The sequence below is a fragment of the Mus caroli genome, chromosome 17 (genome assembly GCF_900094665.2).
Source record: "Mus caroli chromosome 17, CAROLI_EIJ_v1.1, whole genome shotgun sequence".
NCBI classification, from domain to species: domain Eukaryota; kingdom Metazoa; phylum Chordata; class Mammalia; order Rodentia; family Muridae; genus Mus; species Mus caroli.
Genome location: NC_034586.1, coordinates 29,667,398 through 29,692,144, shown reverse-complemented (window position 1 = coordinate 29,692,144; position 24,747 = coordinate 29,667,398). Strand labels below are relative to the sequence as shown.

Below are 24,747 nucleotides of genomic sequence, written 5' to 3'. Positions count from 1 at the left end.
TGCCCTCTCCTGACCGGGTAACCTTCTCTGTTTGGGGTCATGGGTTTTCCTTTCCCTACACTGAGTCTGGGAGGTCCAGAGCCAATCTGTAGCGCTATCTTATGTGAAACAGTTGAAGCCCCCTGAGTACACGACGAAGCGAGTGCGTGAACTAAAATCCCAGAAGGCGTTGTGCTTAAATGCAAGGATCCCACATATTTACTCCAAAGGGAATGCCTGGGTTAAGATTGGGTGTTGCTCTATCTTTTTTTTTTTTTTCCCCATTTGCGTCAGGTATGGGAGAGGTTGTTGATCCTGCTACTCACGAATAAGAAGGCGGGTCCAGCATCTTTCGCCAATCAGAGCCGCTGTTACTTCCTTGCTGGAACTGTCAAATGAGGAACACGGATGTTCTGAAGTTTCTGCCCCTGGCTCCATTTTTGAATCCCGTGTAGCTTTTGTGAGGTGTTGTGACAGCTGGTTTCAGTCAGTGCCACCTATTTTGTCGGCAGGCTCTTCCGAAGGACCCCCGCATGCGTCCGAAGCTGGAAATGGTGAGTACACGGTTGCTCCCGGAATCGTGGGCCGCGGCTTTGACCCGTAGCCTGGCGCAGCTTGGCACCGCCGACCCGACGTTCCTCTGGCGCTGTGCTGCAGTTCGAGGTGGAGCTTGGCACCGGCGGAGCCGGGAGTCGGAGGCTCCTCCTGTCCTGTCGCTGTAAAACTGCTTTATCCCTGTCCCCAGGCTATCATGGGGAATGCGCTCGGTGGACCTGCACCCTGCAGACTTTGCAGCGCTCACGGGTTGGTGATGCGGTCTGGTCAGTGCAGTGAAAGGACGTGGGTTTTGAGCGTTACTGCTGGTCTGACCTTGCACTTGCGTTTGGCCTGCTTTATTGTTTCCTGAGGTCGCCTTGATTTTGTATTAGTTTTGCACTAGGCTGCTTCTCCAAAGAGAAGGGATGTGTAATGTGCTTTTGGTGGCGGTGGTGCTGGTGAGTTTTTGATTGGTTGGTTTCTTTGTTTTTCAGACAGGGTTTCTCAGTAGCCCTGGCTACCCTGGAACTCACTTGGTAGACCAGGCTGGCTTCGAACTCAGAGATTCTCCTGCCTCTGTCTGTAATGTGTGTTTGTTTGTCTTCTTTCCTTTCTTGGAACTCATTACGTAGACCAGGCCTACCTTGAACTCAAGAGATCTGCCTGCTTCTGCTTCCTGAGAACTGCAGTTTAGATGCGAGCACCATCATGCCCTACAAGGTGGGCTCCTTAATTAGTATTTACCAAGATTACAGTCCTCTAGAAAAATATTAACATCTTCGGTTGTTTCCTTTGCCCTTATGTAAATCGTTTTTCTAGACAGTGTAATTTGCGACTAGGGAAAGTGTGGACAGGGGCCATCTGAGAGAAAAACATACATGTCTTCTATCTTCTGGATGAGATTTTTTTTTTTTTTTGAGAGTTGGTTTTTGTGTGCAAAACATTTCAAATTTTATTAGTGTTGTTCATGTGTGGTGAGCCAATCTTTGGGCTCCCGTGCCATAGTATACTGTGCAGGTCAAAGGACTCCGTGTGGGGTTGGAGTTGGTTCTGTCCATTCCCTGGGTTCAGGGGTCAAACACAGGTCACGACGCATGCTTGATGACTGCTTTTACCTGTTGACTCATTTCTTTGGCCTCATTTATTTTTACTTTTATTTTTATTTTAAATCCGGGTTTCATAGATCCCTGGCTATCATGAAACTCCATATGTAGATGACCTTGAACTTGGGATCCTCCTGCCTTCAGGTTTTAGGATTTCAAGGCATGAGCCAGCACACTTGCTTTGATGTGGTGCTGGTGCTGGGACAGATGGGGGAGGGGGGCGTCTCCATACTACGTAAACATTCTACAGAGTCAGCCGTGTGCTTAGCCCTGCTGTACAGTTTTTCTCCCTCAGATTCTGGCAGGAAGAGCCTAAGATTTTCTCTTTAGCAGCATGTGTGTCATTGACTGCTTAGTGGCAAGCATGGAATGCATACTAATTTTTTTATTTCCAGGCAGAGCTTTACTGTGTGTAGCCTTGGCTGACTTGGAACGTGCTATATAGATGAGGCCTGCCTTGAACTGACAGAGATCAGCCTGCCTCTGCCTCCTAAGTGCTAGGATTAAAGGCGTGCGCCACCACACACAACCTGGAGATATAAAATTTTCAAGTATGTTACCATGATTCTCTGAATTTCTTTGGTGTCTATTGGAATGCCTCTTTCCTCAGCTCCCATTTCATTAATGTGTATCTTGTTTTATTTGGATAAGGGTTTATCAATTATGTTTATCTTTTCAAACACCAACTCAATTTTGTAGAATATATATATTATGTGAACATTTCACCTGACAGAAAAGATATGTAACATGTTTCCCAGATGCTCACAGAGGATAGAAGAAAACATTAGATTCATGAGGGAGTTATAGATGGTTCTGGTCCACTATGTAAGTCCTGGGAACTAAACTCGGATCCTCTGCAAAAGACACACATGCTCTTCTGAGCCACCCCTCCACTTCAGTGGGTTTTATTTTGTTTTTTAGTTAATTTTTTACTTAATTTCAGACTTGATCATCATTATTTCGCTCACTTAGTGATTTGGACTTTGGGATCTTATTTTCCCAAAGCCTTAAGGTGCTTCTTCAGGTTGTTCATTTAAGATCTGGCTAATTTATTTTGGAAAAGGATATATTTTGGGGTTTGTGTTGCTCGTGTTCCTGTGCACATCTGCATGTATGCTTGGGTTTCTGCAGAGGTCAGTAGACAGTGCTGGATCCCCTAGAGCTGGACTTACTTGTAGGTATGAGCCACCTATTATAGGAGCTGGAAACCAAACTTGAGTCCTCTGGAAGATCCACAAGAGGCCTAACGGCAGAGCCATCTCTCCATCTTCCTGTCTGACTTTTCTGTCAAAGTACAAAATCATATTTTATAGGAAAAGCTTGAATAATGTTGCCCTAGTTCCCAAGATGATATATTTATTCTCCCTAACTGTCTGAGAAGGATGTGTAGATCCCATCCCAGTGTGCAGGGGTTGAAAGGATTTGGCAGTCTTCAAGGTAACAGCAAATTCTTCTCAAAAACCTTGAGTTGCAAGGCACAGCGCCATGAATTCTACCTCTATAGCACTGAGCTCTGGAGATAGGAACTGGGGTGCAGGAGAATGAGTGGGGGGTATGAACCCTAAGACTCAAGGACTGGGAGGAGATGGTTCTACCTTATACTAGGGAGTTCTCACTTCACTTTTGGGGAGCAGAGTAGGGAGGGGACAGCTGTGTTCCTGATAGCTGGCAGGATCAGGTCTAAGCAGAAAGGAGCCCCTAATCCCACACTTGCAGCTTGCAGACCTATAGGACTCTAATGCCTGAGGACAAGTCAGAGACCCAGAGTTTCCTTAGGGGGAGTTAAGGTCTGAGTGGAAGGCAGATGACATAGTCAGGGGATCAGGGGGTCAGGGAGTCCTTTGGGTCAGCGGTAGCACAGAATCCACTGAACTCCCTGCCGCGTGAGGGAAAAGTCCCAGGTTTCCAAGTATGCAGGTTTCTGAATCAGAAATTATAGGCTGGAAGAGGTCATGGCAGAGTCACTAAGGTAGAAATCACTGATAGAGAATGCTGGCTGAGAGCTCGGTGTGATTTGGCTGAAAGTCAGGGTATTCTAGATCCCTTACAGAAAGAATCAAAGGTGACAGGTTGGACATCAGAGCCCCTGCTTCTCACCTGTACATGTCCTGTGACATAGTAGGAGTTGGAGGGGACAGGGTAGAACAGGATAACAAAATGTGGTTGACATTGTCCTGGTAGTTTTCCATGTTATCTGTGAGACCCAGGGTCTTAAGATGGCAGATTTGCATCGCCATGCTTGGTTTACCCGCCTGTAATTATAGGGCGATTCGTAGCAAGGCTTAAAACTTAACAGGCAGACTGAGTGTTTTCCCTGCTCAACAATTTTTCATGTAACAAGGCCTCACTCCCTATTGAGAAGTCTAAGTTCACAGAAGCATAGCCAACACAATACAGTGAGAGAAGTGAAAGGAGTGTGAGAGAGGGTCAGAAAGCTCATGGGCTGCAAATGTGGGATCTGCAGGTGTGTTTGCCAGTCCCATTGCACAGTATCGGATGACCCAAGGTCTTTCCCAATCCCTTTATTCAATATTATTCCTAAAATATCATCCAAACTGTAGTCTTGGACAGAGTCAGGCCACTTTACACACATATTCCATACCCAGTTTATGCAAAAAATGTTTCCATTCCTGTTTCTGTACCAACTAATTCCATATTTCCCTTTGTAAAATAAATACACTGTCTTCTTTTCCAACACCTCCAAGCACACAACACTTAGTATTTGCTGTGTCTTTATCTGCTAAATTTAAAGCATCCCGAGTGAAGAGAGATCCTAGTTCATTTCTATGGCCTTTGTGTCAATATCCAATCTTGCATCTGACTCAGACACTTGAATCGTCAAAACCTCCTCCTGACATGCACTTCTGATGACTCTCAGGGTCCCAGCTGATGAGAGAATATGGAGAGCATTCACTAGTGTGCCCAAGGTAACTTGATTCAAAGCTAGACCATAGAACAGGTTTAAAATGTTCTGTGAAGAGTGGCAGGAGGCCACTGAATTAGGGTACTTACAGTGGTTTGAATAGGAATGCCCCCTCGATCTCATGTGTGTGAATGCTTGGCCCTTAGGGAAGGAGTTGTGGCCTTGTTGGAAGAAGTGTGTCACTGTGAAGACAGACTTTGAGGTCTCATATATGCTCAAGCTATGACCAAAGTGACACACATTCTCCTGCTGCTGAGTGCAGATCAAGCTACCTCTCAGCTCCTCTAGCACCATATCTGCCTGCATGCTGCCATGTTTCCCACTATGACAGTAATATACTAAACCTCTGAACTATAAGGCAGCCCCAATTAAATTGTTGTCATGGCTATGGTGTTTCTTTACAGTAGTAAAACTCTAAGGCAGCTCTCAAGGGCAACAAGTACTGCTTGTGGCTTTGAAAGGAAGGATTTGGCTGCTAAAGAGCGGAGCATGCACTAAGCGTTCGGTGTTTTGACTGATAGGTACATCTGGTAAGCCTTGCTCACTAAATATACTATTTCCCATCATGTATCTTAATTTTAATCATATGCCTTATTCAAAGGCAAAATGTTAAAAAGATTCTCCTTAAATATTAATTTTAAGAACACAGTTCACCTTATGGTACATGTGCCAAAAAGTAGCTCATTACTTTTAGACCATTTTCCATTGTTACCAGATGTGTTCTAAAATGTATTTGAATTAGATATAGGAAATTAATAGTGTTATTATATGTTATTGACATATTGCCTTTTTTAAAAAGCATGAAACCTGATAGTGGATATGGTCCAAGGCTACCTACAGAAGGCTGTTCAAAAAAGAATATCCACAAGGTGCTAATTGCGTTGTTCAGAGACGACTAGGTACAAAACCCAAATAGTCTCAGGTTGCTCAGCTTGTTCTATGCCTGCCTGCCTCACTGCTGTCCCAGTGCCTAGAATTAATCCCAAAGCAATTACAGCTATCAATTCTTGATACCTCATGTCTAAAACTTCCTCTAATATAACCCTTCATACAAGTCAGAGACTGCTTATACAGCCAGTGAGTGGATTTTCTCACGTTGATTCATATAATCACTATCGTTTCTCAAGTTAACCTTTATCTACATAAACACTTAGCGGTATCTTCAGGAGCTTCGGTTCTAGGTGATTCTGTACACTGTCAGCCAGCAGTTAAAATTAACCATCCTAATTCATATGTGCACTGTTTCAGGAGCCAGTGACCTTTGAGGATGTGGCTGTGAACTTCACCTCAGGAGAGTGGACTTTGTTGGATTCCAGTCAAAAGAAGCTCTACAGAGACGTGATGAAGGAAAACTTTTTGAACCTGATCTCTATAGGTAAAAATGCACTATACTTCCTTTGCTTATTCATTCAGACACCTGTCTCCTGCTTTTATATATATATATAGTGTTTTATGGCTTGAAAAGGAAACAGAGTGAATTTAATGTGCCTGGTCAGGTCATAAGATTTAGAATGTAATACATTTTTTATAATGTTGATTATACCATAATGATTTCTTTGGGTTTACTTTCAGAGAAAACACAAGAAGAAAATGTTGAAGAGGACTACCAAAATCTCAGGTGAATTTTGGGGTCATTGAAACTCAAGAGAGTAATTTACACCAAACATTTGGGAATGACAGGACAACTGAGGACCTAGTAAATTATCCAAATATATCTAAGTATAAATTAATTCTAACATAGATGTGTATAAACCTGCATTGGGTGATCATTTAGAATTTGAGGATCCCATCTCTGTAATTCCTGAATGTCATCAAAATGCAATGTAACAATTCGCTATCTAAGAGATTTTCTTTCCAGTGGTGCATTCCATACAAACATTGCCTTCGTACTCACAATGGTTTGATATCGTTTTTAATGATCTTTTTTAAGGGCTTTATATATAAGAGCTGTTTTTTTTCCCCGTTGTTATCTTTGTTTATAAGATTTTTTTTTATGTGTGCTTGGTTTGCATGTATGTCTGTGCCACATTCATGTAGTGCCCATGGAGGACAGAAAAGGGCCTAAGATTCCTATTCACAGTTGTGAGCCATTGTGTGGGTGCTGGGAGTCAAAGATAGGTTCCCTGGAAGAACTGTCACTCCTCCTCACTGCTGAGTCACCTCCTCATTTTAGAGCTGTTTGTAATTTGCTTTTTCTTTCTGAGATAAACACCAGGACAAAATACAGCTTAGGAAGTAAGAACTTATTTTGGTTCCTGTCTGCCTTCCAGATCATAGCCCCTCTTCATGGGAGATCTGGGCAGAGATCTGGTGACAGGAACTGGGACAGAGATTATGGAAGACCACTGCTGACTGGGTTGCTCCTAAAGACTTACTTAGCTTCATTTCTTATAGAACTTATAGAATGCAGGCCCATATGGTCAAGAGTGGCACCACCCAAATGGGCTAGGCCTTACACGTCCATTATTAATCAAGAAAACACCCACCCCACAGACTTGCCTACAAACCAGTCTGATGGAACTGTTTTCTCAATAGAGGTTCCCTCTTCTCAGATGGCCATATCTTGTGTCAAATTAACAACAACAACAAAAAAGAAAACAACAACAAAAAAAAACAAAACAAAAAGCAACAAAAAAGGAACCTAACCAGCCAACTGTTACCTTGTTCCCATGATCTCATGCTAATATCAAAGTATAGATCATAGCATAACTTTAGGAATATCACAGTCTTAAAAAAGGGGGGTTTCTTAGTCAGGGTTTCTATTCCTGGACAAAACATCATGACCAAGAAGCAAGTTGGGGAGGAAAGGGTTTATTCGGCTTACACTTCCATACTGCTGTTCATCACCAAAGGAAGTCAGGACTGGAACTCAAGCAGGTCAGAAAGCAGGAGCTGATGCAGAGGCCATGGAGGGATGTTCTTTACTGGCTTGCTCAGCCTGCTCTCTTATAGAACCCAAGACTACCAGCCCAGAGATGGTCCCACCCACAAGGGGTCCTCCCCCTTGATCACTAATTGAGAAAATGCCTTATAGCTGGATCTCATGGAGGCACTTCCCCGACTGAAGCTCCTTTCTCTGTGATAACTCCAGCTGTGTCAAGTTGACACACAAAACCAGCCAGTACAGGGGGGCATACACACTATATATTCAGTGCCAAAAGTTCTCTGCTGTGGGCTCCTATAAATCAAATGTAAGTTATGCATTTCTGATTTCAAAAGTGAAGAAGCAGGCACAGCTACAATCTGATCAAAGTAAATCCAAAATTCTACAATGTTAATCCAATTCTGTAGCTGAGTGTATTTCATCTGGGCTTCACCCATGATCTTCTGGTCTTCTAAGGTCTTGGGTATCACAATGTTTCTGTCTCTGCCATACACAGCACACGTCCATCACTTGACTTATAGGCTCATGCTGTCTCCATCCCACAACTACTGCTGTCCTTGGCAACCATGAGTGGTACCGTCATCTCTAATATGCTAAGGTCCATCCCACTTTCTGGCTTTTCTTCAACAACTCCAACCCTGGTACTCGGTACAAAATCTCAGATGATCTCAATAAACCCTTCCATCCCGATGTTTCCTCTGTAACTGGGGTTTCAGCTTCAGCAGTGACATCTTCTGGCCTTTCATGGTACCCTGCCTCAGGTCTCCATGACTCCTTTGTTCCTGCAGCTCTCATACTGCCAACATTAATACCACCTGGCGGAATCTTACACATTGCCATGCTTTGCTGCCAACTTGAAATGCAACCTTAGCCCCTTGTGGTCTTTGTGCTGATCAAAATCAGATTTTACCTCAGAGATGGTTTTGTTTATCGTAGCTGATTCTTCAGCCCCAGCTGACCAGAAGGCGTAGATTCTTAGTACAGAATATTTCATGAACCACTCTTAGAGTCTTTGAGGTACTCTTGAACATACCTTTGAGAGTTTGCTTGGATGTTATAACCTGGGAGCATAGTTACTCGTATACCTTTAATTGAAGACTGGTGTTCCTCTCTTCAGGGAACGCCATCCTCTTTAACAAAGCACACAGCTTCAGGAAGGATATACTTGGAACTGTGAGGAGGAAAGAGACACCCCTTAGCTGACCACATCAACCCTAGTGATCAAGGGGAATGACCTAAGTTGCAGCCACACCACCTTTACTCTCTCAGACATCCCTCTGAAACTTGACAAGGCAGCTTCCATTGTCCACATTGCTCTTAGCATCCTTACATTCCAAGTTGCGCAAACAGATCATTAAACTCTGAGCATTCATTGGCTGTTCCGGCTGAAAGTTCTAAACACTTCCACTTTCTTTCCAAAAACAGCATGGCTAGTCTGTAACGACAATAGCCTGTGGGCCTCCTTTAGTTTGCTTTCTTGTCTGTGATAAATACCACAATCAAAAGCAACTTGGGAAGGAAATGATTTCTTTTGGCTTATACTTCATGTCACAGTCTGTCATCATGGGAAGCCAGGCCAGGAGGTTAAGCTGGGCCGCCTCTGGAAGCAGGAACTCAAGTAAAACCATGGAAGAGCGCCGCCCACTGGTTTTCTCTGTTACTTTTTGTATACAACCCATGCCTGCTTGCTCAGAAGAGGGACAAATCACAATAAGCTATGCCCTCCCACATGACTTAGTAAATCAAGAAAGCACCCATGTAGAATTACCTACAGGCCAATCAGATAGAGGCATTTTTTTTTTAAAGTTATCTAACCAGTACATGTAAGTAGAGTAGTATTTCCTAATGCTATGTGATATTCTTTTATGCTAACACAAGCACATTGGTTGACTATTTTCCTCTTTTATGGTCATAAATTATTTAAGTTTATATGTACGTGTGGGTTCATGTGAATGCATGCTACATATCTGAGAAGGATTTATGGAGCCAGAAGAGGACTACAGGTCCCTTGAAGGCAGAGTCATATGCCACTACAAACCCACCCATGGGAGTGCTGAACTTTGCTCTTCTGGAGGAGGAAGAGGTGCTCTTAACTGCTCATCTATTGTACCAGAGTCTTCCTAATTCTTATATTTTGGGTTGTGAGCCTAGCCTTTAACGGCTGAGCCACCTCTCCAGCCCTCTTCATAATTCTTGTAAAGTCAAAGGTCTATTTACTCAAGACAGGATCTTTAAATGTGATCCAAATTGGCCTTAAATGTAGAGGCTTTCTGCTTTTGCCTCTGGAGTACTATGACTATAGTGAACCACTGGAGTCAGTCGCCAACAACTTTTTTGCCAAATCAAAAGCATTCCAGTACCAAAATCTTCCCAGGTACCACAGGATTCAGTTCTTGGAAATACCTTCTCACACACCAAAAAGTTCACAGTGGAGTGAAATATAACCAACGTAAATGTTGTGAAAAAAGCCTTCATTATCTCCAGTGCCCATAATGCTCTTCTTGGTTTGTTTTGTCGTTGTTGTTGTTGTTTTGTTGTGTTGTGTTTTTTTCAGAACTCAAGTGATTGAGATAGATGGTGAATGTGAACAAACCCAGGCACAGAGTCCAGAGTATATTGTTAATGAGGACATGCCTCCTGCAGCAACAGGATGTGGAAGCAGTTTGTATGTGAGAAACATCATTGGTAATTCACCCTGGGATGTGCACCTCAGTGATCAAACTCGAGAGAAACCATTTGAGTGTAAGGAACCTGTGGAGAAGGCTTTTAAACCTGAGAAATGCTGGGAAGATATGGGTCATTCTAAGTCATTTCAGGTTCATGGAAGTTCTCGAGAGAAATCATATGAAAATCAGCAATGTGATGCAGCTCATAGAAGCCTCCATTGTGATCAGCATCATGAGAGAACTCATGATGGAAATAAAAACAATGAGAATACCTTTATGAAGTGTACATCTGACCAGATAGATGAAAAACTCCACAGTGAAGTAAAGCCATTTGTGTGTAAGCAGTGTGGAGAAGCCTTTGTTAATTCCAGCCACCTTATCAGTCATGAGCGAATTCATATTGTAGAAAAGTGTTATATTTGCAAACAGTGTGGAAAAACATTTAGATATTTGTCATGCTTCCAAAAACATGAAAGAATTCACAGTGGAGAGAGGCCTTATGTGTGTGAGCAATGTGGGAAAGGATTTATTCAGTTGAAATACCTTCTCATGCACCAAAGGAGTCATGGAGAGAATTCTTATGAATGTAAACATTGTGAAAAAGTCTTCACTATTTCCAGTGTCCATACTGTTCATGAAGATATTCACGATGGAGACAAGCCATATTCATGTACACATTGTGGAAAAGCTTTTACTAGTCCCAGTGACTATAATAGTTGTGAAAGAATTCACACTGGAGAGAATCCCTTTGTATGTAAGAAATGTGGGAAAGCCTTCAAACGTTTGGGGCATTTTATGAATCATGAAAGAATTCACACTGGAGAGAAGCCTTATGCCTGTAAACATTGTGGAAAAGCCTTCACCAGTTCCAGTGACCGGAACAGTCATGAAAGAATACACACTGGAGAGAAACCCTTTGTCTGTAAAACCTGTGGGAAAGCCTTCAGTCGTTCTGATTATCTTATCAATCATAAAAGGATTCATACCGGAGAGAAGCCTTATCCATGTAAGTATTGTGGGAAAGCCTTTGCCACTTCCAGTGACAGAAACAGTCATGAAAGAATTCATACTGGTGAGAGATCCTTTCTGTGTAAAAAATGTGGGAAAGTGTTCATTCTTTCTGGTGATCTAATCAAGCATGAGAGGATTCACACTGGAGAGAAGCCTTATGCCTGCAAACATTGTGGAAAAGCTTTCACTACTTCAAGTGCCCGTAACAGTCATGAAAGAATTCACACTGGAGAGAAGCCGTATACATGTAAGCATTGCACAAAAACGTTTACCACTTCCAGTACCCGTAACAGTCATGAAAAAACTCACACTGCAGAGAAGCATTTTGCATGTAACCTTTGTGGGAAAACCTTCAACAGTCAGAGTTCCTATTACACTCATAAAAAAATACACTCTATGAAAGAGAAACTTTATGTATGCAAACACTGTGGGAAAGAATTCACTTACTGTGGTAATTTCCTTAAGCATGAAAGAAGTCACACTATGGAAACATTATCCATGTGAACAATAGGTAAAAGCATTTCTGGGTCCTACATCCCCTTAGAAACCTATATAAAACTCTCACAGTGACAGGATTTGTATAACTATAAACTGTATGGTCAACTTGCCTTTATTGTGAGGTATGAAAAGAGAGTTTGGGTGGGCCAGGCGAGATAGCTTAGCTAGTAGTCATGGTTCTTTAGGATGGCCTGATCTTGATGTCAACCCTGAAACTCACATGGAGTTCCCCAAAGTTGTGTTCTGAGTCCACATGCACAACATTGAGTGTATTTGTGTATGTCCACAAATAAAGTAAATGGAGTGCTAAACAAGAAAAACATGAAAACATGTTGAAGTGGAAACAGACATGACCAGCAAAATGTAATTTTTGCCCTAAGATACCAGCATATGTAGGATGAAATCCTGTTCCCATACATATTTTGATGTCTATCGGCTTTTCTTACAGGTAGGGTAGGAGGCTAGCAAAATACAGTATCTAATCCAGGACATTTGAATAGCACTTAGGACTTTTAAGGTGAACCTGTTCCAACCAAATGTAAATTTTAAAGAGAAAATAAAGCTGTGTGATTGAAATAGAATGTTTTCATGTAGTTAAATCATATAAGGAGAATTTGAGTTTGTATATTTTAGAAATAACCTGAAAGAACAATAAAATTTTAGCATTTTGATCTTTGGTCCATTCCCACACAAGACTTTGATTTTTGCTTTTTTGTTTGTAATCTTGGAGTTGAGATTTGCTTAATAAAAAAAAAAAAGATTTGCTCAATAACATTGTCATTAATTTCTGGTCTGCCATTCCTGTCACTTGAAAGACAAGCTACCAAGAAACGGTGTCAAAAAAAAATAGCAAGCATTTAAAGAGATGGATTGCAGCCTGGAGAAATGGTTAACATACGTGATTAACAGTGTTTGCCACTCTTCTCAGAGGCCTTAGTTTGATTCCCAGCATATGTGTTAGGTGGCTTGGCTTTCAACTACCTGTAGCTTCCATTCCAAGGGGCCTGAACACATGTCTGGTCCTCCCCAGGTACCTGTACAATCATGTGTATACACAAGTCAAGAGTCTGAAAAGAAAATGAAAAGGAATTGGTGATTCAGAGAGATGGTTCAGTAGCTAAGAGCACATATTGTTTATCAGCTTTGTGTGTGTGTGTCTGGTTGATTTGAAGTAGAAAGTTGTTCTTTATTTTAATATTTTTCTAAGTTCCCTTACATAGCAAATTTTGTTTTCAAAAAACCCATTATTTCAATGGTAATTAGCTTTACATGAAAAAAAATGTTTTTTCCTGAGTTAAATAGATTTTTAAAAATTCATTATATTGTGTGTGTGTGTGTGTTTGTGTTTCTGTGTGAGTATGCACAAAAATCCAAGTGTCTGAGATCTGAAGAGGATGTAGGACCTCCTGGAACTAAAAATCAGTTTTGGTGCCCTAAGGTGAACACTAGGAACCAAACTCCAGCCCCTCTATTTACATAAATTCTGTGGGGTTTTTTTTTATGCTCCATTGTGCTTCAATGATTGTACTTTTAAAAAGTTTTAACTGATCTTTTTTTTGTAGCTTTGTGTGTTTCTGTAATAAATTTTAGTGCTTTAAATCCCCAGTTCCTTTTATCTTCCCTCTGTCCCTTCAATACTTCTCAATAGACCCATTCCTTAATTTATAGTATGAATATGAGAACTGGCAAGGTATTTTAACATGGTCATATATCAAGAAAATAATATCCACCTGCTTATATGTGGGTGGCCTCCCCAGCCACGGGTTCTTGATGAGATTTCGAGAATCCAGACTGGAGAGATGACTCCGTATCTTAGAGTATTTACTAATCTTCCAAAGGCTCATATGAGTTCACTTTCTGGTGTTAACTTTTGGTGTTTTATAGTGACCCATGACTTCCAGGAATCAAAGATCTTCTAGACTCTGGAGACAACCACAAATACATATCACATCCTAAGACACATATAAAATAAGATTGAGTTCTTGTTTGTGTAGCTAGTCAAAATCCCAAGAAACTAAGGGCAACTTGTAATAACTTTTTTAATTAATTAACTAACTAACTAACTTTGCATACTGACTGCAGTTTTCCCCTCCCTCCTCCCAACCCTTCCACCCCACCCCCCTCTCCATCAACTCCTCCCTTTCTCTTTATAAAGATGAGGACTCCCATGTGTATCAGTCAGCCTTGCAGCAAACCCAGGTGCATTTTCTATTGACGCTAGACAAGGCAGCCCAGTAGGGGGCAAGGGTCCCAAGGCCAGGCAACACTCAGAGACAGTCCCTGCTTCCAAGGTTAGAAGCTCCACATGAAGACCAAGCTACACACCTGTTACAAATTATGCAGAGGGCCTAGGTCAGTCTCATGTAGGCTCATGACTTTGATTCCAGTACTTCACAATATGTGCTTTACCTGGATTTATCTCACTGAATTCACAGCTAATCCCTTCCCACCAAGTTGCATAACAGTCCCTTTGTAGCTTGAAGACCATCTAAAGGGAGAAAGCTTCTAGCTTTTCTCTAGCTTGACTTCCCAATGCCCTGGGACCAAAATTGATACTGTCCTCAGCTATAAGATTTTACTATCAAATTCTGTTTGACAATGTTGAGCGATGATAATGGCCTGTATTCTGAGTGAGACTTCAGGTCCTCCTTGGGCAACAAAGGGTAAGGAGGTATCCTAAACTTAGCATTTGATTCTAATGTAGTTACCTCTGACTTTGGGGAGACACATTGTCCATTAATGGAGATGGGTCCTTTCAAACTTTTTTGTTTAGCCTGTATTTTTACTAAGATTATAAAATACCTTTCTATATGTTTTCCCCCTTAATATCCTGTCTTATTTATCCCAGTCCTTCCTCTTCTTCCATATTGTTTCTCTTCCTCTCTATGCTTAAACCTTTCTATGCCCCAGTATTATTACCACTCTCCTTATTTATAAGTGAGGTGTTCTGCTATCTGCTCTTTAATGGTCCCTTTCTGTCTTTTGGTCTTTATGAGCACATTTATTTATTCACTTTACATCCTGATTGCAGCCCTACCTCCCTCCTCTCCTCCCCCAATTACCCTCTCCCCATGTGGGTAACAACCTGCCCTGGCACATCAGGTTGCAGCAGAACTGTCTTAATGTTTTACTGCTGTGAACAGACACCATGACCAAGGCAACTCTTAATAAAGACAACATTTCATTGGGGCTGGCTTACAGGTTCAGAGGTTCAGTCCATTATCATCAAGGCAGAAACATGGCAGCATCCAGTCAGGCATGGTGTTGGAGGAGCTGAGAGTTCTACATCTTCATCTGAAGGCTGATAGCAAATTACTGACTTCCAGGCAGCTAGGGTGAGTGTCTTAAGCCCATACCCACAGTGGCAAGCCTACTCCAACAAGGCCACATCTCCCAACAGTGCCTCTCCCTGGGCCAAGCATATACAAATCATCACAAGGACTAAGCACATCCTCTCATTGAGGCCAGAAAAGGTAACCCAGCTAAGGGGAAAGGATCCAAAGGCAGGCAACTGAGTCAGGGGCAGCCCCTGCTCTAATTGTTAGGAAGCCCACATGAACACCAAGCTGTACATCTACTACATATGTGTAGGGAACTAGGTCCAGCCCAGGTATGCACTTTCCAAGGTTTTTGTCATGAAAAGAAATTTGAATTTTCTTAAACGGTGTGTGTGCAGTTATTGCTATGATTGTGTAGTCTCTGTCCCTGACAGCATTTGATGAGTGTCTTTATTCCTTAATGCACTTACAACTATCTCTCCATGCCTAGAATAAAGGCAACTTGAACAAGCGGAAGGATTGTTATGGTTTATTCTTGAATTCTGTTTGGATGTAATTTTTTTGTTTTGTTTTCTGAGAATTTTGGCATGTATGTTTATCAAAGAAATTGAACTTTTTTCTATTGTGCCTCTGTTAGGATTTGGAATCAGGATAATACTAGCTTCATGGAAAGGGGATATTTAGAATATTCCCTCCTTTTTTGCATTCCAGAATAACTTAAGCAGTTTTGGTATTAGTTCTTATTTTTATGTCTGCTAGAATTTTGAAATTATTATAGTTTATATTGGTTTAGCTCTGATAAGTCCAATATGCCAATGTCTTAGTTAGAGTGTTACTGCTGTGAAGAGACACCATGACTAAGACAACTCTTATAAGGACAACATTTAATGGGGCTGACTTATAGGTTCAGAGGTTCAGTCCATTATCATCAAGGCAGGAGTTTGGCAGTATCCAGGCAGTCGTGATACAGGAGGAGCGGAGAGTTCTACATCTTCATCTGAAGGCCACTGGGAGAAGACTGACTTCCAGGCAGCTAGGAGGAGGGTCTCAAAGCCGAGTCCCTCAGTGAAACACTTCCTCCAACAAGGCCACACATAGTACAGCAGGGCTATACCTCCTAATAGTGCTACTCATTCCATGGCCCAAGCATATCCAAACCACTACAGCCAACAAATTTATCTATTTCTTATCATTTTTGCTGTTTAATAGAATAAAAGCATTTAAAGTCTGTGTTGTCACAAGTCTCTGAATTTACTTTTGTCTATTGCAATGTCTTCATTTTCTCTAATTTTGTTACTTTATGTCTGTTTTCTTTATTAATTTGAAAGTGTTCACCCATCTTGTTTATCTTTCAAAGAACCAACTCTATTTCTCTAATCCATTCTTTTATCATCTTGGTTCTTTCTGCCCATTATTCATTATTTCTTCCCATTTAGTGATTGGCAGTTTGAGCTCTTGGTTTTTTTTAATGCCTTAAAGTGTACCATTAGGCTGTTTATTTAATAGTCTGATTCTTTTAAAACACTTTTATTTTATTATTTACTTATGTGCATGTATGTGTTTTGTGAATGTAAGTATGTGTATTCCTGTGTGTGAGAGAGGGAGAGGGGGAGGGAGAGAGGGAGGGAGGGAGGGAGGGAGAGAGAGAGAGAGGGAGAGGGGGAGGGAGAGAGGGAGGGAGGGAGAGAGAGAGAGAGAGAGAGAGAAGAAGAAGGAGAAGAAGGAGGAGGAGGAGGAGGAGAAGAGGAGGGAGGGAGGGAGAGAGAGAGGAGGAGGGGAGGGAGAGAGAGAGAGAAGAGAGAGGAGAGAGAGAAGCATACAAGAGCACCAAGTCATTTCTCCTGCCGCTATTTGAATTTTTCTTTGATTTTCTTTTCTTTTTTAATTTATTCGCTTTACATCCCACTCATTGCCCCTTTCCCAACTCCCCTCTCCCAGAATCTTTTTCCTCATCCTCCCTCCCCTATTCATTTGAGCAGGTGGAGGACCCCCTGAGCATCCCCTCACCCTGGCATACATCAGGTCTCTGTGAGGCAGGGCACATCCTCTCCCACTGAGGCCAGACAAGGCAGCCCAGCTGGAAGAACATATCCCACACAGTTGCCTAACAGCTTTTGGGATAATCCCTGTTCGAGTTGTTCAGGACCAAGCAGCAATCTCCTACATATGTGCAGACAGGCCTAGGTCTAGCCCATGTATGTTCTTTGGTTGGTGGTTCAGCCTCTGAGAGCCCCAAGTGTTGTGTTTTATAAAAAAGAAAAAGGAAGGGGCTATGTTTGGTAGAGGCACAGTATGGTGCGGGAGAAGGGGGTGCCTCTGCGGGTCCATGCTGAGGCATCCTTTCCCCCTGAGGTACAATACGGTATAGTATAGAATAGGGTTTATCCCCTGGGGAGGGGAGTTGAAGGGGTAGTACACACAACAAAAGGGAGAGAGACAGAGAGAGGGAGGGGGAAGGGAGGGAGAAGAGAAGTGAGGAGAGAAGAGAAGTAGAGGCTGGCTATGAACATGTGGAGAGAGAGGGAGGGGAATGGAAGAGAAGGGACTAATAGCCAAGTTAGATTGAACATTGCTCCCTGGCCTCCAGTGGTGTCCCAACATCCTAGTCAATCATTGAGCCGACCTTGGGCTTGGAATCTCATAAGAATGTTACTTATTCAGACAAAATGCCTCCAGTGTTGATAGATAGTAAAAGAAATCAGGCATTGCGGTTTACTGGATAAGAGAAATTTCAAGGCAAGTTCAACAAAGTAAACTTAGAATTCTCACTACACTACACAATAGAAGAAAGTTGGTAGGCTCCTCTGATAAATGGAGGCTCCCCACGGGACCCCTGGTGGTGGGTTATACAATAGACTAGAATTGTGGCTAGGGTGTGAAGCCATTGAACCTGGCTCCTAAAAATAGCTGACTTTAGATAGGGCTGCTTTGATCTCAGTTGATCTCAGAGTTTGATCTCAGTAACCACTGCCTGGTTCCTGCCAGTTTCTATGTAAACATTTCTCTGTTTTGTGTAAAGAGACATTATGCATCAGATGACCTCAATGTATCTTGGCTGATGTATCACCTAACTTCCATGTTTTCTTCTGTAGTGACTATATAAGTCTGATGCTCGCTTTGAAAGATTACACTCAGATTCAGCATTCTCTTATGTTCATTTCTGTTTGTCACTCTCCGTCTCCTTGCCCACCTGAGTACCAGAACCCTGATTTTCCCTGGGTTGAGGGACTCTGACTGGGTTTGCCCATGACAGGGTAGAGCCTAGAAGGAAGGGTAACACCAAGGGTCCAGGTTAGTTGACTCTGTTGGTCTTCCTGTGAAGTTCCATCCTTCTGCAGTTCTTTCTTTAGACTCCCCAAGCTCCATCCACTGTTTGGCTATGGTTGTCTGCATCTGTCTAAGTCAGCTGTTGGGTGGAACGCTCAAAGGTCAACCATGCTGGACTCCTGTCTGCAAGCATAACAGAGTATCATTAATAGGATTAGGGATTGGTGCTTGCCTATGGGATGAGTCTCAAATTGGGCCAGTTATTGGTTGGTCATTCCCTCAGTCTCTCTTCCGTCCCCTGTGCCTGCATTTCTTGTAGACAGGAAAATTCAGGGTTGAAAGTTTTGTGGATAGCTTTGTGTCCTTATAGCTCGACTGGGGTTCCTGCCTTGCTACAGGAGATGGCCTCTTCAGGTTCTATATCCCCAAATACTGTGAATCACAGCTAATGGCCTTCCCATTGATTCTTGGAAGCCTCCCTTATCCCAACTCTCTGTAATATCCTGGAGATGCCACCCATCTCCCACCTCACCCCTGCCAGTTAGAGATTTCCATTCATTCGCATGGTTATATGGCCATCTCTCCTGTAGAGCTGTACCCAACAGTACTGTGTGTATTAATGGTTTAGTTATCATGGAGAAAATAAAAAGAATAAAGAAATCAGTGTGATTAGTTATCAGTATTAGTTGATATAAAGTAAAGGAGAGGAACATACATAGAAGGAGGAATTGGAAGAGTGAAGAATACGGCTAAGGGAAAGACATGAGAATTCAAGTTAAGCTGAAAATAATCTACAATCTGTAAGGATCCAGTCAATGATATAGGACAGTGGCATCTCTCAGAGGATTTGAAAAACAGCCAAGATATTTTTGGTGGTGAGCCTAGCCTTTCATGGCTGAGCCATCTCTCCAGCTCAGCTGTACTACAGATCAATAGTGATTAAAACTGCATGGTATGGGTACAGAGACAGATAGGTTGATCAATATAATAGAATCAAAGATCTGAAGTAAACCCACACACCTATGGACACTTGATTTTTGACAAAGAAGCCAAAACAATACAGTGGAAAAAAGAAAGCATCTTCAACATATGGTACGTAGGTCTAAGTGGCGGTCTGCAGGTAGAAGAATACAAATCAATACATATTTATTACTCTAGACAAAGCTCAAGTCCAAATGGGTCAAGAACCTCAACATAAAACTAGGTCCACTGAATATAACAGAAGAGGAAGTGATAAATAGCCTTGAATGCATTGTCACAGGAGAAAATTTACTGAACAGAACACCAATGGCTCAGCCGGTAAGATCAACAATTGATAAACAGGATCTCTTGAAACTTCAAAGCTTCTGTAAGGCAAAGGACACTGTCAATAGGACAAAACGGCCTACAGATGAGGAAATGATCTTCACTAACCCTACATCTGATAGAGGGCTAATATCCAAAATATATAAAAAACTCAGTAAGTTAAACTACAAAGAAAAAATAACCCAATTTAAAACATGGGGTACAGAGCTAAACAGAGAATTCTCAACAGAGGAAACTCAAATGGTCAAGAAACACCTTTGTAAATGTTCAAAGTCCTTAATCATCAGGAAATGCAAGTCAAAACAACTCTTAGGTTCCATCTCATACCCATCAGAATGACTAAGATCAAAAACTCAGGAGATAGCACATACTGACCAGGATGTGGAGCAAGGGGAACACTTCATTGCTGGTAGGAGTGCAAACTTGTACTACCACTGTGGAAATCAATTTGGCAGTTTCTCGGGAAACTGGGAATAGTTGTATCTCAAGACCCAGCTTTACCACTCCTAGCCATATACCCAAAAGATGCTGGAACATCTCACAAAGACACTTGCTCAACTATGTTCACAGGAGCTTTATTCATAATAGCCAGAAACTGGAAACAACCTAGATGTCCCTCGACTGAAGATTAAAAAACAAACAAACAAAAAAAAAAGTGGTACATCTACATAATGGAATACTATTCAGCTACTAAAAACAAAGACATCATGGATTTTGAAGGCAACTTGAAGATATCATCCTGAGCAAGGTAAACCAGTCACAAAAGGACATGCATGGTATGTACTCACCTATAGCCATAAAATACTGATACCAGGCTACACTTCACAGCCCCAAAGAAGGAAGGCCCAAATGAGGAATCTTGAATCTCACTTAAAAGAGGGAATAAAATAGACACAAGAGGCAGGTGGAGGAAGGAAACTGAGAAGGAGGGGAGTTGGGAGGGGAATTTACCCTGTCTACAAGGGATGTATCAGAGACTGGGGAACTGACCAACCAAGAACTAGCCCCACTTGAGACACATCCCATGCACAGAACAGGCATCATATTTATGACTTGCATGCTTTAGTTAGATAACAGGATAATGACACCTTCCGTCTTTGCATCCTTTACTGGTTAACAGACAAACATGAAACATCTGAAGAAGCAGGATGGAGTTGAGTTACAGGGCCTGGGAACATGAACTCAGTCTTGTTCCTGCCAGCAAAGTGGATTTCATTCCTGAGATGGCAGAACACAGAAAGCTGTCTCCTACAACCAGGTTTGATATTTTGGGCAGCATACTGAGGAGCCGTGATTTCCTCCTCATACCTAAACTTGGACCTCTTATTTTGAGTTTTATTGATTGCGTCATTTATCAAACTGATGATAGTAAACAAAGATTTTTAAAGTTCCGAGTCACATGAACTTAGTACCAATCACAGTAATTAGGTTAACTTCACATTTTTTATGTATCATGTGTTTTTTTTTTATATGTATCATATGTTATCTGATAAGGATTTACTCAAAATCTCTACTCAAAATGAATATTTACTGAGGTATTTTCTCTATTGTTCATTTTTAATATCTTTAATACACATTCCCCTATTTATATTGCCTGCCCTTATGTTGTAGTTTTTTTTTCTAGAAACAGTAACTTTGAACCAAGTTACATTTGTGTCATGCAATTCTTGGAATTATAACATTCTGTCATGGTCTTGAAAATGTGTATTGATTAGGGCTACTTCCTTCTTTCCTTCTTTCCTTCTTTCCTTCTTTCCTTCTTTCCTTCTTTCCTTCTTTCCTTCTTTCCTTCTTTCCTTCTTTCCTTCTTTCCTTTCTTTCCTTCCTTCCTTCCTTCCTTCCTTCCTTCCTTCCTTCCTTCCTTCCTTCCTTCCTTCTTTCCTTCCTTCCTTCTTTCCTTCCTTCCTTCCNTTCCTTCCTTCCTTCCTTCCTTCCTTCCTTCCTTCCTTCCTTCCTTCCTTCCTTCCTTCCTTCCTTGACTGCTTGCTTTCTTTTAAACTATTTTTAGAAGTTTGTATGCTTTATTTTCATTTAATTAGTTTGGTATCTAAAAACCACCAGTTGTATGATCTTTTCAACCAACCAGCTCTTGCTTGTGTTTTTGTTAGTATCTCCTGTGATTATTTTCTTGTTTGATTTAAAATTATCTTTGGCTTTGTGATTTCAAAGCTTAGACTATTGAGATCATGTTCTGTTTGGATTTTAGTTTTACTTTAAAAGATTGACTAAAATTACTCAATGGGGTGGCACATGCATGTAACCCCAACACTCGGGATTGGAGACAGGAGAATTTCAACAAATTTGAGGCCAACTTTGTCTCTCTAGCAAATTTCAGGCCAGCTAGAACAAAAGTAAGAAACAAACATAAATTTCAAAATAAATTTAGTAAAATTAACAGTGCATATTTATTGCACACATTAATGAATTTCACTGACACATTATGCTTTCATAACATTCACCCTCCCCCTACTGTTTTATTCACTCATCTTTTCTTACTACCCCAAACATCCCCATGTCTTCTAGTAGTCTCTCTAATACTGCCATGGTCTTGTGTCACTGCTGCTATTGTTTCTGTATTGTACTTTCCATAGATGATAGTTTTCTTGTCTGGATTATTTCACGTAGAGGCATCATAGTATTATCCATTTTCCTGAAAATGGCATGAGTTTGCTTTTCCTTATGGTTGAATTATAGTCAATTATATGTACATATGTATGCATGTATTATGCATGTATGTCTATATCTGTCTGTACACATATAGTATAGTACATATGAAGAGGAAATTTCTAGTTTCTTTGGGAAGTCAGTTATATCAAATAATGTTTTGCTGGGGCACACAGGTGAAAGGATGGTTTGCTATAGCAGGAATGTGAAAGGATTCATGATGAAGGAGTACAAATATGACCCCACAGACAGTGGGAGAGAAGCATTCGGTTTGCTTTGCCTGATATTCTTTGCTTACTACATCCATGTATTAGTTCACCTTACATAGTGTTGTTGTGCTAGTGGTTAAGCCTGAGAGGAACTCACCAAAAAACTTCTTGTAGCGTTCCTGCCACTTCTTGCCTCTTCTGCTACCTCCCCTCAGGCTGGCTGGTGAGCCTTGCAGTTTCTTCAGGATGAATTATAGCGCTGGTTCGTGTGTGGTATCTGCCCGCTGAGAGGACTAGACTGAAGCTGCGGTTCATGTATGGTGTTTGCCTGGAACTGGACTGAAACTGATGATTCATATTTGGTGTTTGCTACAAGCAACATTCATTTCTGAACTTTTGACAAAGAAGAGTGAACTCACCCCAAAGAACTATTCCTAAACAGGCCCACTTCTCCCATATCCTAATAACTTTTCTCCTCCACTGCCTCTGGTGGGTGGTGGGCATGAAGAAAGGTTGAATATTTATTAAAATAGGCTGAGTGACCCCAATGGGGAAGTTAGAGTAATGGCTGTAGGAGGTGAAGGGGTTTGCAACCTCATAGGAAGAACAACAATATCAACCAACCAGCACCCCGCCCCCCCAAGCTCCCAGGGACAAAACCACCAACCAAAGAGTAAACATGGCTCCAGCTGGATATGTAGCAGAGGATTGCCTTATCTGGCATCACTGGGAGGGGAGCCCCTTGGTCCTGTGGAGTCTTGATGACCCAGGATAGGGAAATGCTAGAGCACTGAGGCAGGAGTGGGTGGGCAGGTGGGGGAGAACCCTCATAGAGGCAAGGGGAGGGAGGAGGGGATAGGGGGCTTGTGGAGGGGAAACTGGCAAGGGGAATAACATTTGATATATAAATAAATAAAATAACCAATAAAAAATAAAATAAGCTGAAAAAAATTATGCCTACCTACATACACTATATTCTCCTTACTTGTTCGTGTCTTAACAAGATCTTGGCAGATTTCAGAGCTTAGCTATTTTTGAGCAGTGCTATAATACACATTAATGTGCATTTCTTTTTAAAATTTATTTATTGTGTATACAGTATGTACGCATATATGCCTACAGGCCACAAGACAGCACCAGATCCTATTATAGATAGTCATGAACCACTGTGTGATGGCTATAAGTTGAACTCAGGACTTTTGGAAGAGCAGCCAGTGCTCTTAACTTCTGAGCCATCTCTTCAGTCCATGTTCATTCATTTCTTATGTATAGTAAAATTCTTTCCTTTCTCTTTCCTAGCAAAGGGTGCTGGCTTTAGTTTGTGACCTTTAGTTTTGAGGTATTGTTTGTTTGTTTGTTTTTCAAAACAGAGTTTCTGTGTATCCCTGGCTGTCCTGGAACTAACTCACTTTCTCTCTTCTTTTCTTCTTTCTTCCTTCCTTCCTTCCTTCCTTCCTTCCTTCCTTCCTTTCTTTCTTTCTTTCTTTCTTTCTTTCTTTCTTTCTTTCTTTCTTTCTTTCTTTCTTTCCTTTCTTTCTTTCTTTCTTTCTTTCTTTCTTTCTTTCTTTCTTTCTTTCTTTCTTTCTTTCCTTTCTTTTGTTCTTCTTGTTCTTCTTCTTGTTCTTCTTCTTGTTCTTCTTCTTGTTCTTCTTCTTGTTCTTGTTCTTGTTCTTCTTCTTCTTCTTCTTGTTCTTCTTCTTGTTCTTCTTCTTGTTCTTCTTGTTCTTCTTCTCTTCTTGTTCTTCTTCTTGTTCTTGTTCTTCTTGTTCTTGTTCTTCTTGTTCTTGTTCTTCTTCTTCTTCTTCTTCTTCTTCTTCTTCTTGTTCTTCTTCTTGTTGTTCTTCTTCCTCCTCCTCCTTCCTCTCCTCCCTTTTCTTTTCTTCTCCTCCCTTTTCTCTTCTTCCTCTTCCTCCTCCTCTTCTTCTTCCTCCTCTTCCTCCTTTCTTCTTCTTGTTGTTGTTGTTCTTCTTCTTGTTCTTCTTGTTCTTCTTGTTCTTGTTCTTCTTGTTGTTCTTGTTGTTCTTGTTCTTGTTCTTCTTCTTGTTCTTGTTCTTCTTCTTCTTGTTCTTGTTCTTCTTCTTCTTGTTCTTGTTCTTGTTCTTCTTCTTCTTCTTCTCCTCCTCCTCCTCCTCGTCCTCCTCCACAATGACCTTTAAACTTCTTGCCTCCAAAGTCCTTTAATTAAAGGTCTGTACTGCCATGCTAAAGAATTTTAAGTTGTTTTTGTTTGCTTGTTCTTAGAAATCTCCATAGTTTATTTTCATGTCTGTATTAATTTATATTCTCTCTTAAAAGTTATGACTCTTATTCCTATATCTAGTTACACATATATTTCTTTAAAAAATTTTAAGACTATTTTTATATGTGTATGAATGTATGTATGTATGTATGTATGTGCACCATGTGAGAACCTGGTGCCTGTG

The 24,747-nt window shown here is 41.3% G+C and overlaps 1 protein-coding gene across 4 annotated transcripts; it reads left to right on the top strand.

Annotated features, from left to right (window-relative positions):
* Nucleotides 1-379: 379 nt before the first annotated feature.
* LOC110312363 (zinc finger protein OZF-like) lies at nucleotides 380-12,614 on the top strand. Of its 4 annotated transcripts, none has more exons than XM_021185901.2 (4): nucleotides 380-533; nucleotides 5,791-5,917; nucleotides 6,115-6,160; nucleotides 9,981-12,614. In XM_021185901.2, exons 1-4 carry the CDS (start codon nucleotides 513-515, stop codon nucleotides 11,605-11,607), a joined length of 1,821 nt encoding a protein of 606 aa, XP_021041560.1. In that variant the 5' UTR covers nucleotides 380-512; the 3' UTR covers nucleotides 11,608-12,614. The 4 variants fall into 4 exon arrangements, with proteins under 4 accessions (XP_021041560.1, XP_021041561.1, XP_029326860.1 ...); XM_021185902.2 differs by lacking the exon at nucleotides 380-533 and adding an exon at nucleotides 656-783; XM_029471000.1 differs by lacking the exon at nucleotides 380-533 and adding an exon at nucleotides 708-800.
* The last annotated feature ends 12,133 nt before the right edge of the window (nucleotides 12,615-24,747 follow it).

Excerpts from the sequence above, each read along its gene's own strand:
- LOC110312363 (XM_029470998.1), top strand. The coding sequence starts at position 942 with ATGTGTAATGTGCTTTTGGTGGCGGTGGTGCTG. Across the intron at positions 975-5,790 it reads TTTTGGTGGCGGTGGTGCTG|GAGCCAGTGACCTTTGAGGA; the intron begins GTGAGTTTTTGA and ends GCACTGTTTCAG. Across the intron at positions 6,161-9,980 it reads GAGGACTACCAAAATCTCAG|AACTCAAGTGATTGAGATAG; the intron begins GTGAATTTTGGG and ends TGTTTTTTTCAG.